Genomic DNA, 17,676 nt, shown 5'->3' with positions numbered 1-17,676 from the left:
TTGTGTGAGTCTCCACTTTCCTCTCTAAGCCTCAGCTCCCTCATGTGGCTCTCTGATTTTATGTCCCACCAGGATAGGTAGCATCTTACTGTGTAGTTCAGGCTTGCCTTAAGCTCAGATTCTTCTTGCATTAATTTCACAAGTTTTGGGATTATAGGAATATTTTCACAACTAGTTAACAACCTCATTTTTGATGCCTTATTATTTCTTAGTATTTGATCTAAAACTTAAAAGTTGGGCATACTGTATTAGAAAGAGTGATTCTGAGAAAATTTTGGGGGGCTCATGTACATATTTACTATAATAGCTGACAGTTACTAAGTAGCATCCTGGGGAGGAAGATCAGAATGTTTAAAACACAGTTTTGATACACAATGAAACTTGAGCATGGAAGTTAGTGATGGAGAGGAATTATTTGAATAGAATAGCTTAAAAGCTGTGAATAGTGAGAATAAACGAGTAAGGAAGAGACATGAACAAGAGGAAGATTCATTGGGGACAGATACTCAGCTACACAGCAGTCTACAAAGTAATTAGTAAAGAAAGGTAAACTCCCAGAGGCAGTAGATAGACTGGATAATTTACGAAAAGCTGGCTAGAAACAAAAAAATGCTGAGGTCAGCCATTTGTAAGTCAGAAAAAGACTGTAGATTTATTTGGGAACTGGGTGGGAGCCCCTGCCAAAGAGCTAAAGAATAAAGAAACATCCTATAACACAGGTTCTGACAAATTTCTAGCGGGCTGAAGCACACATTTCAAGTTGTTACTGATGGTAACTTAGTAAGTGGCATCCTTGGGAGGAAAGTGAGAGTCTCTAAAACACAGGTTTGAATCATAATTAAATGCAATTAGAAAGGTCAAGATGGAGGGGAATTATTTTAAATGGAACAGCAGGGAAGTTCTGTGAGACAGGTCTAATCTCTTTCAAAATGTCCTTAGACATAATGACTTTATTCCTATCACACAGTAAGTAAAATCAGTGTGATCATCAAAGGCAAGGGACTTTGACTCTATAGTCAACATTTTCAAAGCTTAATGTGGGGTAAAAATAATGAACTTTAAAATGAAGAACGAGGGTTAGGCAGGACTTCACACTGTAGCACTAGGTTGAAAGAGGTGTCTCCCATTTCCCAGGTACTGAGCGTTCTCTGGATTGCAGCCCTGTGTCTGTCTCTGTGTGCTTTAAGCTAGAACAAGTTTACTTCTCTCTCTAAACCTTGTGCAATGGATAGAGGAGGCTACTTTCATGCTTGAGAAAAGGAAGCAGCAAGGGTGTGTGTTGTGGCTTAATCCTTTTGTACACTGTAAAGATAAGTTTTTTGCTAAGTCCTTTTCTAATTAGTTCAATAAATTGGTTTAATCAATAAAAGTAAAATAAATAAAGGTGAATGGCCAATAGTCAGGCTGGAAGAGGTTAGGTGGAACTTCCAGGGAGAAAGAAAGAAGAGGAGATGGATCTAGGTGCACGAGAGATGCCAGAGGACATGGGGACAAAGCAGGAGGTTCAAGATGGAAGAGAGGTAAAAAGTAGTGAGGCAAAACAAAGATTAATATAAATTGGTTAATTTAAGATCTAATAGTGTAAGCCCAAGCTATACATTGAGGTTTTATAATTAATAACAAGTCTCCATGTTGTTTTTGGTGAGCTGGTGGTCAAAGGAAAATCTGTCTACAAATATGGCCCCCGTAAAAAGAATGAAGTCAGTAGCAGAAAATGACTGAAGCTGAGGCAGGAGCCTGCCCTCTTCTCTTTGTCCATCTCAAGGAGCAGAAACCTTCTTGGGTCATCAGAACCTCCATGACTCCCTTAGATCTTCAGTGCACACTCATATTTTGAGCTGAATTCTGGGTGCCAGGTGGGTTAGACTCACTGCTGACCCTCATGGTTTCCAGATTGTTCTTGTGTCAAATGCAACTTCAGCATTGCATAGTATAGTGGAGCCTCTCTAGTCTGTGACCCTTAGCCCTCCACCATGGCTTCACTGTATTCAAGTCCCTTGTTCAGGTCCCCACACAGATGGGTGGTCACTTGTGAAGAACCACTACCTATGTGGACTTTAAGTTCCTTTCACAGCTTCAAGTTTAGTTCATCTTCATTTCTGCACACAGGCTGCTTATGTTCCCCACTGTGAGTGTCACGGAGGCTGATGGCCTAACACAGTGGTTCTCGTGAGATGCCTGGCTAAGGGACTCCATGTTAAGATCTGCCCTAGAGCCTGAAATAAGGAGCCCTGGGAAGGAGACAGCTGTGTGGCTGTCAGTAAGTCAGATATGGGAGCCTGGGCAACAAAACTGGGGGCCTTACTCCTTACCCCTATAGCCTTCTTCACTGTCACATGGCAAGAATGATGCTCTCAGAGTTCCTGATGAGGAAAGAACCTTCTCTGGGACCATGAAGTTCACACTGCCCTGGTTCTATATTAGTCCTCTGTGTGAGTGTCTAGTCTTCTCTGTGAGCCTCAGCTCCTTCATGTGGGGCTCTGAGCTTCTGTCCCACAGGGTTGGAAACTATAATAACAGCACCTGCAATTATATTGACTTGTACTTATAATACCTGAACATTAACTGAATACTGTACTGTTTAATAAGTAACGTGGATTATCACTTTACTCCCCAAACCCAAGGAAACAGGTTTTTACCTCCCTCCTGTTTCTTAAATGGAGACATGGAGGCTGAGGGCTGTAAAGTAACTTGTCCAGGGTGGTAGAGCCATGACTGGAGTCTGCCTCTGCCAAACTTCAGTCTGGGTTTGTAACTTAAGTGTCACCAAGCTCTCCTTTTGGGGACTGACTTGAACCCTGTGCTCCTCCCTTTCAGAGCCATCCTGAATACCAGCCTCTCCCCACTCCTGAAGCTTCAGAGTGCTCCTTCCCAGGGGCCTGAGAATGCACTCCTCTAGCTGAGGGTATGGGGCTCTAAGGTTCACTTAGTTCTTTCTGCATGCTTTCTGGTTCCAGGCTGTCCTGGGCCTGTGAATCCTTCTGACAGGTGATTAGCCTGCCCATGGAAACCCTGGCAGGAGGGCTCAGTGGTGATGGAGGAGTTACAGTAGCGGTGGGTTGGGGTCCTTATTGTACTTACTTTTTGTCAAGTCCTTCTCTGCTGGGGTTTTGGTCTGCTGAGGCTCCGGATTCATCTGCTCCCCCCACTTCTGGGTGGAACCCACGACCTGTTGGCCCTTTTGCTGAGCCTCCTCTGCGCCACTTGTCTTCTTGGACTGAACTTCTTCCATGGTGATGGTGCTTGGTTGTGCAGCTCTTGCTGGCAGAGCTTTGCTTTTCCCTTTTGTTCCTGCTCAGAACAGGAGGCCAGTGGATCCAGGTCTCTGACAACCGTTTCCGCTCTGGGAAAGGGTGTTTGATCAGAACCCATGGAGAAGATCGGGAAATAATAGAAAGAACAGAACAAGCATTACAGGGAGATGGTCCTCTGATCACAACAACCGAAGGATTCCAGTCTCTCCTGGGTATGGAGACTGTGTGCCCAGCTGCAGGCGTTTGGACTTTATAGGGCAAAAGAGGGGGCTCTGGGAGGAAGGCTTATCAGTGCATGTGTTCTTTATGGATTCTTGAATGATCTTGGCAGATATTCTTGGCACTACATCGGCTTTCCTGTCAGGGAAGTTATTCTGAGTTGGGTTTTCCCAGCTATCTAAGGTTTCTTCTCTTAGGTCATTAAGGTCATTTATCTAACACTGAGGACCCATTATAAGAAGGGGGTATATTTTCTCATTGCCTGCTTCCAGCAGGAGGGGGAAGGCAGAGGTCAGGCTAGGCTCTATTCCTAGGGTTTATGGGGCATAGGTTTGGGTGACTTCATGAACCAGGAAAACAGTTTTAAGTTATACTGCTGCAGTGGGTTCTGTGATTGCTGTCATTCATTCCCAGAGGAACCTTTAAAAACCGTTAATAGATGGGGCTACAGTCAGTAAGTAAGATGAGAATCAAGAAAGGTGACCCAGTAAGCTCGTAGCCAGGGTACCCATTGTCCTAATGTGGACCTAGTGATGGCAAGGATTTCATCCAGGAGGAACTTGTGTGAACTTTTAAAGGACAGGGAAAATGGAGAAGGAGGAATGGAGAGATCAAGGGGAGGAGCCAGAGTGTAAGGGAACAAAAGCTCACCCTTAGGAAGATGACAGTCACTGAATCTTTGTCTGGTCCTTAATTAAGTCTGTGGGTCCCATTCAACAAGCTTGGGTTTGTTGGTGCAGAATCCGCACTGTTCCTGGAGGAAGACACAGTTCCCACCACCAGCAGCTGACAGGAGATCTAGGTCTCTAATTTTGAAGAACCACAGCAGTGAAGATTTGGCCCAGGCTAGCCATAAAAACTGATGGATGTAGCTTTCTTTTGACATTAGCCACTTTCCCCAGGAAATAGTTTATATGATACTGTTCTTTTAAACAAACTGCATGGCATAAGTTATCATCTTAGGCAAGCCCTGCTGGGCCCAGCGACTGCTTTTGTCTTCTTTATTTATCATTCTCAGGCTTCCCACTTAACACCTCCCCACTCACGACCCTTATACCTGCAGGTTCATGAAAGACAGGAGAAAGGAGGGTGCAGAATAGGAGCAGACACATGGAACATACAGGGAAATCCAGCGACCTTCCACCCACCAGAGCTGGCCTGCAGATTCTCCAAGCAGGGTGGAGCCTGGGCCCTGGCTCTCAGGACAAGGTCCCCCATGTCTGCCGCAGTGTGCCTTAGTGCATTTATCGTCCCATAACTCAAACAGTTCGGTGGACTCTGTTGGTCCCACTACTCACCCTGCTCTTTTAGGGGGCTCTCTGATGCGTGCTTCCCTGGCCCAGGCTTCTCAGTTAGTAAGAGTAGTTTTGAAAGTGAAAGAGACCCAGCTTCTCCAGGAAGCCAGGCAGGCATCAGAGTCTGCGCAGATGGCAGATGGTCTTCCTCTGGACCCTGTGAGTGGAGGTTGAGCATTGTTCAGCTGGTTTCCTGTTGTGAATTCTCTGCAGAAGCCTGGGCTGGAGGAGGAGTCAGACTTGAGAGCTTCAGCCAGGCCTGCAGAGGCCCCGCCTGCTGAGTGCAGGACTCAGGTCTGAGCCTCACTTCTTTCATCCAGTAAAGCAGAGTATCCCAGGTTTGCCACCAGGTTCCAGTTCAGCAGAATCCCCTGGAGCTCCCAGGTTTGTGCTCTGGATCTCTGGACTCTCTCTCCTCCCTGTAGCCTGCCCAGCACATAGGCTTTTCATTTCAGGAAGTGGTTCTTAGGCCCAAACCCCGTGTATTTATTTTTTTTTAACTCCTGAAGTCTTGGGTTGATGTCTTTGGTGCATTTGGAGTTGAGTGCACTACAGGGTGAGAGCAGAGGAAGGTTCTTTACATGCAGACATCCAGTTTATCAGCACCACGTGTCAGCAAGGCTTTCTCTTTGCCAGTGAATAAATACTTTAGTCACTAATGAGTAATTTTTGCTTGTCATTACACTTTAAAACAACAACAACAACAACAAAAATCCCTTATTTTTATCATCTGAAACTTTTTCCATCCAAAACATTGTTATTCAATAAATTGTTTTAAGCTAGGACATATGTGGCAAGTTATTTAAGACATACATTAAAATAATCTCAGGCAATGTTATTATAGGATGAAAACCTTGCCAGAACACATGATTACCTTAAAAAAATCACTGCTGAATTTATAAGTCTGTTTTGATAAGGTGTGATTTCAGAAGTTTGAAAACTATACCCTTGCTACATTTTTAATTGCTCCTGAACTGTTTATAACTTAAGAAAAGAAAATAAACAGCAAATAAAATTAAAATTCTTGAGTTTAAATAACCTGAAAATATGTTTGAAAAAGCAGTTTATTGTATGTATTTTCACACTTAGTTTGAATCTGCCATCTAGTGTATAGTCTCATTTGCATATACTGAGCTATTTGTTGACCACAACTGTGGTGTGACTTTTCTGGGGAGATTAACATCTGCCCTAACTTCTGACATTTCCACTGCCCAAAGACTGACTCATTAAGTTCATCTCAATGAATAGAAATGAATTTGTTAAGGATTACTCATAGAGCAATTGAGAGACCACAGGAATTTGCATGGACCCCCTCCCCTGAAGATGCCACATGCTCTCTTACCTAGCTCCTTTTACCTTGAGCTCTGTCTGTCCCTCAAGTGATGGAAACTTTTGGTTCTTAGCGCAACTTAGTGTGAAAGCAGCAGAGGAGACCCCAGGCTAACTATATGTTCACGTCTATTCAGTCTGCCCATGTCCGTGTCAGGGGCTCTGCTGTAGGGCAACACTGTTCATATAGGAAACGGTCACTTGTTTCACTGCAGTCATGCGTGTTGGGCGCCTCAGTCAGTCTTGCTGCAAGATGGAGGTGATGAGGATTCAGAGGTCTGTGTCATTCACCAGCTGTGTCCAGACCAAGCATGGCTGCCGTAACTGGAAGGAACCCCTGCACACATGTTAAAGTAAATTCTTCACGGCCATGGATTGTAATGCAACTAGACAATGCTTCTGCCACTAGACAATGGACAAGAATATAGGATCAAGGACTCACACTGTGATGAAGAGTGATAAAGAAATCATTGATGGACTTCTAGGATTTGATGATCTTGTCAATACGGTGTCACAGTTTAAAATTACACCAGAAGAAGAAGGATAGAAAATTATATTTAGTCGTATCAGGTCTAACAGTTCGTTTTCTGGATTGGACCTCCTAGAAAGACCTTCACTATCTGTATTTTTTCCAGAGGCCATGGTATTGGTGGTCAGTGCTGCTGCCCTAGGCCATGATGAAACCTGAGGTCAATGCAGAGATCTGTGGTCTATGCTCCCACCTGAAACAATTTCGATGTCTGTGGTCCATGTTGTGGATGCAGGCCATGTTTGGGTCATTGATCCTACTGCAGCCAGTGGTTGTTTTGACATCTGAGGCCCATGTTACCACTGAGGGCCATGTGGACGTGCGCTGTCTGTGCCACTGTCAGAAGCCATGTTGATATCCATGGGCCCTGGGCCTGCTGAAGGCCATGTTGATGTGGGTGTTCTCTGAGGTCTTCTGGGGTCATGTGGATGTCTGTTGTCTGTGCCGTTACCAGAGGCCATGTTGATGTCCGTGGGCCTGGCTGTCACTGCGGTCCATAGTGGTGTTCATGGCCCATGTTACCCCAGAGGCCATGTTGACAGCTTTTCCCGTGCTGCTGATAAAGACTGTGATGGTGTCTGTGCTCTGTGCTTCAGCAGAGGGCTGTCCTGTTGTCTGTTGTCTGCACTCCCACAGGACATCAAGAGGAAGTTCCTGGAAAGCGCTGAGTCCGTAGACCAGGTGGATGTTCGTAGCAGTGCTATTGCCAGAAACCAAGTAGAAGCCCATGATTCATGAGCCCACAGACTGTAAAGGGCAAGGAAGCTACTTTTACAGCGATATTGATTACTGCAGATTCACGGTTTTGAAACAGGGACATAGATGTTTCTGTGACTCTTATTTTTTCCTTTCCTTAATTTTTCTTCCTTCCTCCCCTTTCTTTCCTTTCTTTCTTCTTCTTCATTTTTGGTGGGAGAGGTTAGAAGGGTGGGAGGATATTCATGCAGGGACTGGGAAGTCAGTGTGATTGGGCTGCATTATGGAAATTCCCAAATAAGCAATACAAATACTATGTTGGAAAATATAAAGAAACACATTTGAGGAGTCAAGAGCCAAAGATTGTGGTTTTTAATTTTGCAATGTTTCTCCTGGAGGACACAAAATGTTAAATAAAAAATTTTATAATGTAAGAAAGGACAGGCAGGAGAATGCAGCCAGCCCTCCACTCCACAATGAAGAAGGAGGTGCCCTTTGCTCTCTGTTGTGACTATTGGTATTGGTTCACACTGCCAAAAACATTTTATTGACAGGGAAGCCACAGCTGGAAACTTGACACAAAAAACTTGTCACTAATGTATTTTAACAGTAAAAATAAAAAAAGCTGTGAATGTACCAGTATGTGATTGAAGCAACTAAACACTTGACCACTGTCCAGGTGACATGTCCTTTGGAGGACCCAAGTTGAGGACCTCAGGTATGGGGACTGTGTCAGTGTGGATTTGCTGCTGGACACAGAGTCTGTCCTGTCATAACTTGTTTCTCAGAGCATCCTAACCACATCAGCAGAAGGCCTGGGTTACCTAGAGCACTCAGTGACCTTGCGTTCCAGCACACAGCCAGAAGAAAGGAATGTGAACTTCTTTTTATATACCAATAATTCATGAAATGAAATTAGTACACCTAAATATATTTCATTTTATATATCTTTTAAGAAACTCAGACTTAAATTTATATTTACAAATTGGTATTGATATTGTTGTTGGTTTTTTTCTCTTTGCTCTTCTGGTTCTTTAGGAGGTCAACTAGCTAGCTTCAAAATATATCACATGGAGGCTTATTCTTTTTGTTTGTTTGTTTGTTTGTTTTTTGAGACAGGGTTTATCTCTAGCTTTTGGAGGAAGCTTATTCTTACTTCTATGCCCTGCCCTAGCTTGCTTTGTTTCTAACCAGCTTTTCTTAACTAAGTTATTCTGTCTACCTTTTGCCTCTGGGTTTTACCTTTTTCTATTTCTGTATATCTTCCTTTACTTCTTACTCTATGGCTGCTATATAGGTGGGTGGCTGGTCCCTGGCGTCCTCCTTTTCTTCTTTTTTCCCTAGATCTTTGATCCTTTCTTCCCAGATTTCTCCTCCTACTTATTCTTTCTGCCTGCCAGCCATGCCTATCCTTTCTCTGCCTTGCTGTTGGTCGTTCAGCTCTTTATTAGACAAATCAGGGGTTTTAGACAGGCAAAGTAGCACAGCTTCACAGAGTTAAACAAATGCAACCTAAAAGAATGCAGCACACCTTTGAATCATTAAAACTAATATTCCTTAGCATAAATAAACGTAGCACAACTTCAACTAATATTCCACAGCATGATATTTTAGCATTTTCTCTTATTTACAAAGAAACCCAAAGCTTTATATCTGTTGTATACATTTAAGAGCCTTGAGTTCCCTTGTAATATCCAACTATTTAGTTTTATTTCCAAACTCCCAATGAAGTCAATGTAGCAGAAAGGAAGGTCAAAACATGGAATTATCTCTTATCAAATAAAACCCTAGAGGATTCTGTGTAAGAAGTCTTGGGAGAAGCTTTCTGCCTGTGACAACATGAAGGGTAGGCATGACAATAAGGAAAATACTGTGTCCTAAGAGATAAAGAGAGGGAGAACTTCAGAGATTCCCACAGGCTGAGCTAGCACACCTGCAGAGTCCAGAGGAGAAGATGGGAGGCACTGAGAAGCCAGGATAACAGCTTTGGTTATGAGTCTGGGAAGTAGGGGCCCAGAAACGTGATCCAGAGGGTATCCAGACAGCCTGGGCAAAGAAACTGGTAGGCCTACCCTTGCGGCAAACATACCATCATGAACATTGAGTGATGGGTGAGCAATAAAGAGGAATCCCAATTTGTTATTCTTTTATATGTTTGTCTTTGTGTGTGAATGTGTGTACATTTGTGTGTGTGTGTGTGTGTGTGTGTGTGTGTATGTGTGTGCCTTTGAATGTATATCTGTCTGATTATGGTGCTGGGAGTAGAATTCTGAGCCTATGCAATAGCAGCAAGGCTCTTAATCACAGTCTTATGTCTGCCCCTCATTTTAAAATTGTACCATCAGTTCCCGTTTTCCTTCCTTCCTTCCTTCCTTCCTTCCTTCCTTCCTTCCTTCCTTCCTTCCTTCCTTCCTTCCTTCCTTCCTTCCTTCCTTCCTTCCCTTCAACAGGCTTTCCTTATGTAACAGTTCTAACTGTCCTAGAAGTTCCTTTGTAGATGAGGTTGGCCTTGAAGTCACGGAGATCCACCCGTTTTTACCTCCCAAGTACTGGATTTAAGGCATGCACCTCCACTGCCAGGATGTACATCAGGTTCTTAAGCTGTGAATCACATCTCTGTATGGGATGATGTCACTCTGGCAATTGCAAAATTTTGACAAGAAAAATGTTTTGTGTACATGAAATGGCCCAGCTTAATTCAAATGTGCACTGAATCTGAGGCGTTTCTGCAGTGTGTGCCATGTTGCATCATGTGACTTCCTCACACCTCTGGTTCTGAGCACCCGGCCTGAGTACTTTGCACTGCACGAACCCACACACCACACAACCACACACAACACAACCACACACCACACAACCCCTGTGATGCTTCTGAAACACCTTGGCTCATAGTTGAGGTTATCGTTTGCTGTGATTACAGCATTTCCCTATACATGAAAGACCTTCTGCTCTTATAGAAACATGATAACTTCATAACGGATTGTAAAAATTTAAATATTTTTCTATTTTGTTTTTTAACTTGTAAGTAACAAGTTAACATGTATTTTTGTAGTGGTATTTCATTTATATTTTAAATAAATAAAGCTTGCCTGAAGATCAGAGAGGAAAACAGCCCTACTGGTCAGCCTTACAGACCAGGCAGTATTAACACACACCTTTAATCCCAGTAGCCACACTAGTTGAAATAGAAACCGGGCAGTGTGTGCCTTTAATCCCAGTGGTACACACCTTTGATTCGAGAACAAGAGAGGAGTATAAAATGGGAAGAGACCGTTTTCAGGCTCAGTCTCATTCTGAGGTTTCCAGGAGACAGAATCACCATTTCAGACTGAGGTTCAGTAAGAGTTAGGGGCTGGTTGCTTTGCTTTTCTGGTCTTCAAGCTGAACCCCAATATCTGTTTCTGAGATTTTATTAACTGTGCTTCATGTCTGTATTGTATTATGGGAGAACATTTGAGTTTACGTGTGTTACTATGTTCATCCTACTGATCCATGAGCATGGGAGAGCTTTCCATCTTCTGATATCTTCTTCAATTACTTCCTTCAAAGACTTGAAGTTTCGGGAGAAAGACAGGCAACTGTGGTTTGTATGTAAAATGAATAAAAAGTTTAAAATAAAAAAAAGATTTTACTGCAAAAAAAAAGTTACCTAACAATATGATATGCTTAAGTAATTGGCCAAGCAGTGATTTAATTAATACAATTTCAGGAGTATGGGCAACGAGGAAACGAACAAGCAGCCTCTCATACAACAGAAAAATGAACAATCCTTCTAAGAATCCTTAGACTTAAAATATCTGCTGTGTTTAACCAAGTTAGTAAATGTATCAATTATATGGACTGTGTATTAAAATAACATGAGTGATATTAATATTTTTGTACTATTCTGTTCTTTATCGCTTTCTAGATTAAACTTTCTGAGATTTAAAATATTAGATAATGTATTACTTTTGATTTAATTTCTTTCTTTTAAAATGAACACCATGTTATTTGATAGAACTGGTACCAAAGTAAGATGGCATAATTCAGTCAAAGTGATCTGTATACTTTACAAGGTATTCACAAGGATATTTAAACTACTGTTTCCTCCTCCCATAATATATAGAAATACTTAGAAGCTATTATCCATATATTTCTATTATAGATCTTGAGAAAACTCAAGAGAGTTAAAAGAAAGGCACCGAGTAATATTCCCTTACAGGTCATGTTTCTAATGAGTCTTAAAGCATCAATCAACCTTAAAGGAGTTCAGCAATGATCTAAAAGATTTTTTTTAATCTTTGTAGGGTGTTTTATTTGGAGAATTATTATAGTTTCTACTTGTGGATGAACATAAATGTGTGAGGGAGGAACATGGAGTAAAAGCCAACTTTCATACAGGTTGAGATAAAAGAGATTCTTTCCAAAATTTCATAATAATCATGCCTGATTTTTATAATTTACTGACATAGTATTTATCAAAAGCCACTTGTTCTTCTCCAAGTAAGTGTGTGAAGTCTGGCCCAGAGCAAAGTTCTCATCTGGAATTATTTGCAAGACCAAAGATTGCTGGAAACTCACTGAGCTCATGCCAATCATTTGCACTCACATTTTCTTTTCAAATGAAGATTTTTAAACGTCCCATCCTCCAATTGCTTTTCTTCCTTGTATGCTCTTGCTCTGCTTTGCCATTCGATAAATGATTTTGCATTTTGCTTGTCGTTGCTTTTTGCAGAGACTTCAAGATTGGCAGGGATTATTATTAACTTTTAAAATTCATTTCAGCTTTTAAGGTTTCTGTTCATGCTTGTGATGAGGTTGTTTGGTTGCATTGCCACTCATGTGATTGCTGCTTCTCTGAGGTATTGTTTCCCTTTCCCCTAGCTCTTGGTGCTCCAGAGGATTCTACTTGGTCTTTAGTTACCCTGTATGTGGACGGGAGCAAGACTAGATGTGGCTTTAAGGGTTCGAAGCTACTTGAATCTGTGGCTTACTGGATTTGGTCAGTTTGGGGAAATTTGGATTATTTATTACTATTACTCTGTTTTTTCCTCCATTACTCTCCTGGTTTATATATAATTTTATACTTATATAAAATTATTGATGTTCATTTCAGTATTTTTCACTCTATTATCTCTGTGACCTCTGATTTGGATAATTTATGTATTTAAAAACTTTGCTGAGACAGTGTCATATAGCCTAGGCTGGTCTTGAAGTTACTGTGTATCCAAGGACGATCTTGAACTCCTGGTCTTCCTGACTTCATCTCTAAAGTGCTTGAATTATAGATGTATAACACCTCACTTCATTGGCTAGCTTAGAATAACCTATTTATTTATTTTTTTTTTTTTTTTTTTTTTTTTTTTTTTTTTTTTTTGGTTTTTCGAGACAGGGTTTCTCTGTGGTTTTGGAGCCTGTCCTGGAACTAGCTCTTGTAGACCAGGCTGGTCTCGAACTCACAGAGATCCGCCTGCCTCTGCCTCCCAAGTGCTGGGATTAAAGGCGTGCGCCACCACCGCCCGGCCCAGAATAACCTATTTTTAAAGCACAATTTTTCTTTTTTCTTTGACAAATCTTCTACTGCTGCAGCCTATTAAATGCTTAATTTTATTCACCAAGTTAATTAATTAATTTTATTGTATTTTTCATTCCAGAATTTTCATTTGATTAAAAAAACTACTTTTTTTGATGAAAAAAAAAGACTTGAAGTTTCATCATACATTTGTTTCCTTTGCTTGGTTAGAGTTATGTCAAGATATTTTATTTTATTTGAGGCTAAGATGTTTCTTTAATTTGTTTTTCTGTCCATTTGTCACTTGTAGTGATGGCTATGAATTAACTTGGTATCCAGCTACTTTGATAAAATTGTTTTTTATCAGATCTAGGAGTTTCCCAGTGGAATTTTTAGGGACAGTTATGTACATTATCAAATCATCTACAAATAAAGATATTTTGAGTACTTCCTTTCCAATTTATATCCCCTTGATCTCCTTCAGCTTATACATCTTATAAACAATAAGCCTTAGCTTATTGCTCAAACTAAGACTTTAAATACTATTTTGACTAAGTATGGAGAGAGTCAATAACCTTCTCTTGCTCCTGATTTTAGTGGAATTGCTTTGATTTTCTCTCAATTTAAATTGATGTTGGCTATGGACTTTCTGTGAACTGCTGTTATTATGTTTACATATGTTCTTTTTATCCATCGTGTCTCAAGAACTTTCATTATGAAGGGGAGTTGGATTTGTTAAAGGCCTTTTCTGGATCTAATGAAATGATGAGCTTATCATGTGTTTTCCATTACTATCTTTAAGTTTGTTTATATGGCAGATTATAGATGTTGATTTTCATATATTGAACCATCCCTGCAACTCTGGAATGAAGCCTACTAGATAATCACCGATGATCTTTTCGATGCGGTCTTGCATTTGAAATGCAAGTATTCTTTAAATTCATTTTTAATGTTTCTTCTAACATATTAAGTATTATTTCTTTTTATTTATTCTTTGTGTCTTTCACATCATGCATCTCAATTCCATTTATTTCCTCATCCCTTTGTATCTGCTTTCTGTCCTTGCAACCTCTCCCCCCAAAATAACATAAATTTCAGAAGAAAAAAATTAAAATCATCAATCTTGTCATGATTGCAGTAGTGTGACACAGTGAGTCATGCAGTAAACCGTTTATTCAGATATCTTTATTCACAAGTGTTCATTGCAAAGGTCATTGATCTCGTTCTGGGCTTCTGGTTTTTGCTACACTCTTGATGCTGGGCCCTCATTGGACTCCTCTTGGACAGTCTGCTGTTGCCTTGTATTATGGAAATTCTCCAGCTTTGGGTCTGCAATACCAGCCCCTTCATTTGCTCCAGCAGATTATACATGGGTTAGATGTTATTGACCAACCTATAACCCTGGTTCTGGGCCTGGACAGTTGCAGGATTAGTCAATCCACCAGCCAGCTCTTGCTTCTTATCAGTCTCACCAGGGAGAGCTCTCCTGCATTGACCTGGCTAGCTCATCCTTTGCAGAGATAAACAAGGGGTGGGGCCAGTTCTCCTACTTTCCTGCTTTTAGGGTCAGCTCTCCCACACCTATCCCATCAAGGACAGCTCTATTGTGTTACCCAGGGGAGGTATAGGGTCCACTCTCCAGAGTGCTTCAGTGGGTGAGGGGCAGGACCAGTTCTCTCCAGAGTTATAGTCAGTAAGGTGTGGTAAGGGGTGGTGCCAAGTCTACCTTCTAGACCTTTGGTGGTATCAGGAGTCATAGACATCAATACAGACTTTGAATGCATCAGGGTCATGAACCCAGACCTGGGCCCCAGCAGCAGCCCAGGCCCTGACATCACCATGGCTCTGGCTGGCAATCAAGCCACCCTCATCTGCCTGCTCCTCACCACTTTCACCTCTTCAGATCTGCCTCTGTCCACAGGACACAAACCGTTCTGTCTTTTTTCTCTCCCATACCATACGGTACATTTGTAGACCATAATTGTGCCTGTTTGCCCCGTGCCATCTATGGGTCTCTTCCCACTCAGCCATCTTGGCTCAGGACAGGACCATCATTCCTCCTCAGAGCCCAGGGCAGTCCCCCTTTGGCCTGCTTGTGGGTCTTGTCTGACTCAGTCTGTCATGGTGCTGGGCAGGACTCTACTGCCCAAAATCATAATGGGGCCTGACTACCTAGTACCAGAGGGCAGTGAAATTCTTCCTGCCCCAAGTCTAGAGACCTGGGGTGGACCTGTGCTTGGCCTCTGGGGTCCACCAGGCCTAAACTGCAAGTATTTTACAAGTATTTTTTCATTTTTGTTCATTAAGGAAATTGGACTGCAATTCTTTCTTTGCTGAATCTTTTTTTTTTTTTTGCATTTGAGTATCATGCTGACTGTGGTCTCATAAAATGAATATGGCAATACTAATTCTGCTCCTATTTTGTGCGATAATTTGAGGAGTATTAGGTCTTCATTGAATGGTTGCTAGAAATCTGCACTAAACCATCTGGTCCTGGTCTATTTCATGTTTGGAAAACTTTTAGTGACTACCTCTGTTTCACTAGGTGGTATATATCTGTGCAAATTGCTTATCTGAACTTGATTTAACTTTGATAAGATGTGTATATTGAGAAAATTATCCCTTTCTTATAGATTTTTCAATTTGTTGGAGCACTGGTTTTTAAAATATGTCTTTATGATCTCTTGATTTCTTTGGCGTCTGTTGTTATGTCTCCCTTTTGTTTCTGATATTATTAATTTGAATATTCTCTTTCTGCCTCTTACTTAATTTGGGCAAGAATTCATGAATTTTGTTGATTTTCTCAAAGAAACAACTATTTGTTTTATTGTTGTGGAATATTCCTTTTCACTGTATGAAGACGTGTCACTGGGATTGGTTTACAAAAGGAAAGCTGAATGGCCATTAGCTAGACAGGAAGAGGTAAGGCAGGACTTCCTGGGGCAGAGAGCTCTGGGAAGAGGAAAGGCAGAGTCACCAGCCAGATGTCGAGGAAGCAGGACAGGCAGTGCAGAGCAAAGGTAAACAAGCTCCGCAAAAGAATGTATATTTAAAAATATGGGTTAATTTAAATTATAAGAGCTAGTACAACAAGCCTAAGCTAGGGCAAAGCTTTCATAATTAAAAATAATCTTCTGTGTCATTTTAAAAGAACTTTCAGCCTAAAGAAAAATCTGTCTACATTTTATTGATTTTTAAAAATTTTTCTCTTTGTTTGTATTTTACTATTTTCAACCCTGAGTTTGATTATTTCTTGCGATCTACTCCTCTTGAGTGTGATTAATTCTTTTGTTATTGTTCTAGAGCTTTCAGGTGTGTTGTGAAGTTGCTAGAATTAGATCTCTGTAGTTTTTTAATGTATTCACTAGCACTATGAACTTGCTTCTTAGCGCTGCTTTCCTTGTGTCCCATAAGTTTGGTTATATCATGTATTCATTTTCCTTGAGTTCTAGAAAGCCTTTAATTTCTTTATTTCTGTGTTGATCTATTTTTTTAATGAGAAGATAGTTTTTCATTTTCCATGAGTTTGTATGCTTTCTGTTGTTGTTGATCCAGCTGTAATTCATGGTGATCTGACAGGATGCAAGACATTATTTCAATTTTCTTGTATCTGTTGAGTCTTGCTTTGTGTCTGAGTATATCATCAATTTCGGGAAAATTCCATGATGTTTAGAGAAGAAGGCATATCCCTTTGTGCTAGGCTGACTGTAGGTCTCCTCCCCTCCTCAGCTCCCAGTAACCCAAGTCTCATCTCCAACTAAAAAGAACACCTACTGTGGTCTCCTTTCCCCTCTGATGCCACTTCCTTCAAATCTCAAAGATCCTCTGCTACAACCTTCCTTCCCCCAACTCATCCCAGGAGCTCAGCCTCCAAACCAGCTGGCATTCATTCCTGTGATCACACCAGCTGTGTAGTCATGGAAACAGGTAAGCTAACTGAGGACCTTCACTACTCCCTCCTCTCCCCCAAACCCAATACCCCAGTCTCTTCACTACCTCTGCAACAGAGCACCTGTTTTTCAGCTTTTCTTCCTCCTCTGCCAACATCTTCTGTGGATCCCACAGACTTTCCCCTCCCAGCCTCTCTACCCCACTTGTTGCTTTATCCCAGCCCCCAATTCCAGCAGACACCTCCTGATAACCCACAGGCTACTCCTGCCAGGGAAGCAGGTAGGTTGTGTATAGATTTTCCTTTCTCCTTCTGTCCCTCTAGATCCAATCCAGTCTCACCCCCAGTGCTATAGCCGACCTGTGAGTGACCTCTTTTCACTGTTTCTCCTCTCTTTTAGTCTCATAGGAGACTAAAGAAGCAGGTTCTTGTTGAATACTGATCTCCTCCCTCCTGTGAATTCCTTCGGACTCTTAGCCTAGCCCCCTTCCTAACAGCCAGCTGTCAATGATAAGAAATATATTTTACTGGGAAACCTCACTGACCACACATATTAGGTGCATAAAATTTCCTACTAGGCAGCAAACAGCCACCACACTCTCCTATAATCAGAATAAACAGTAAGCAAGGTACAAACACCCACCCAAACCAAAACAAATCCATATATCAGTACTTAGACCTTTAATCATTCCAATTCCAGATGGCTAGATGGAGCATAAAAACACAATCAATAACATCCATGTCAATAGGTCTCCACTAGAGCCCAGATAGCCCTGAATATTCCAACACAGTTAAAGCAAAGAAAAAAAGATCTCAAAAGCCTGTATGGAGATGATAGAGGTCCTCAAAGATTAAATTAGTAAATCCCTTAAAGAAATCCAGGAGAACACAAACAGTGTGAGGAAATGAACAAATCCCTTACAACACTTTAAAAATACTGGGTTTTCAATAAAGTTGTTTCCTAATTTTCTGAG

The 17,676-nt window shown here is 41.4% G+C and overlaps 1 protein-coding gene across 4 annotated transcripts in view; it reads right to left on the bottom strand.

The window, feature by feature from the left end:
* Positions 1-4,883, bottom strand: part of LOC142860480 (NACHT, LRR and PYD domains-containing protein 1a-like) — a 65,329-nt gene extending 60,446 nt beyond the window's left edge. The window contains exons 1-3 of one of the 4 annotated variants that reach the window (XM_075991798.1): positions 4,772-4,883; positions 4,125-4,227; positions 3,082-3,343 (exon numbers count right to left, since the gene is read on the bottom strand). In XM_075991798.1, the coding sequence (XP_075847913.1) occupies positions 3,082-3,232 (151 nt within the window). In that variant the 5' untranslated portion in view covers positions 3,233-3,343; positions 4,125-4,227; positions 4,772-4,883. Of the gene's footprint in view, positions 1-3,081; positions 3,344-4,124; positions 4,280-4,771 lie in introns of all 4 variants that reach the window. The other 3 variants (XM_075991796.1, XM_075991795.1, XM_075991797.1) reach the window with 3 other exon arrangements.
* Positions 4,884-17,676: the final 12,793 nt, after the last annotated feature.

The sequence above is a fragment of the Microtus pennsylvanicus genome, chromosome 11 (genome assembly GCF_037038515.1).
Source record: "Microtus pennsylvanicus isolate mMicPen1 chromosome 11, mMicPen1.hap1, whole genome shotgun sequence".
Classification (NCBI taxonomy): domain Eukaryota; kingdom Metazoa; phylum Chordata; class Mammalia; order Rodentia; family Cricetidae; genus Microtus; species Microtus pennsylvanicus.
This window is presented reverse-complemented; position numbering and strand designations above follow the sequence as displayed.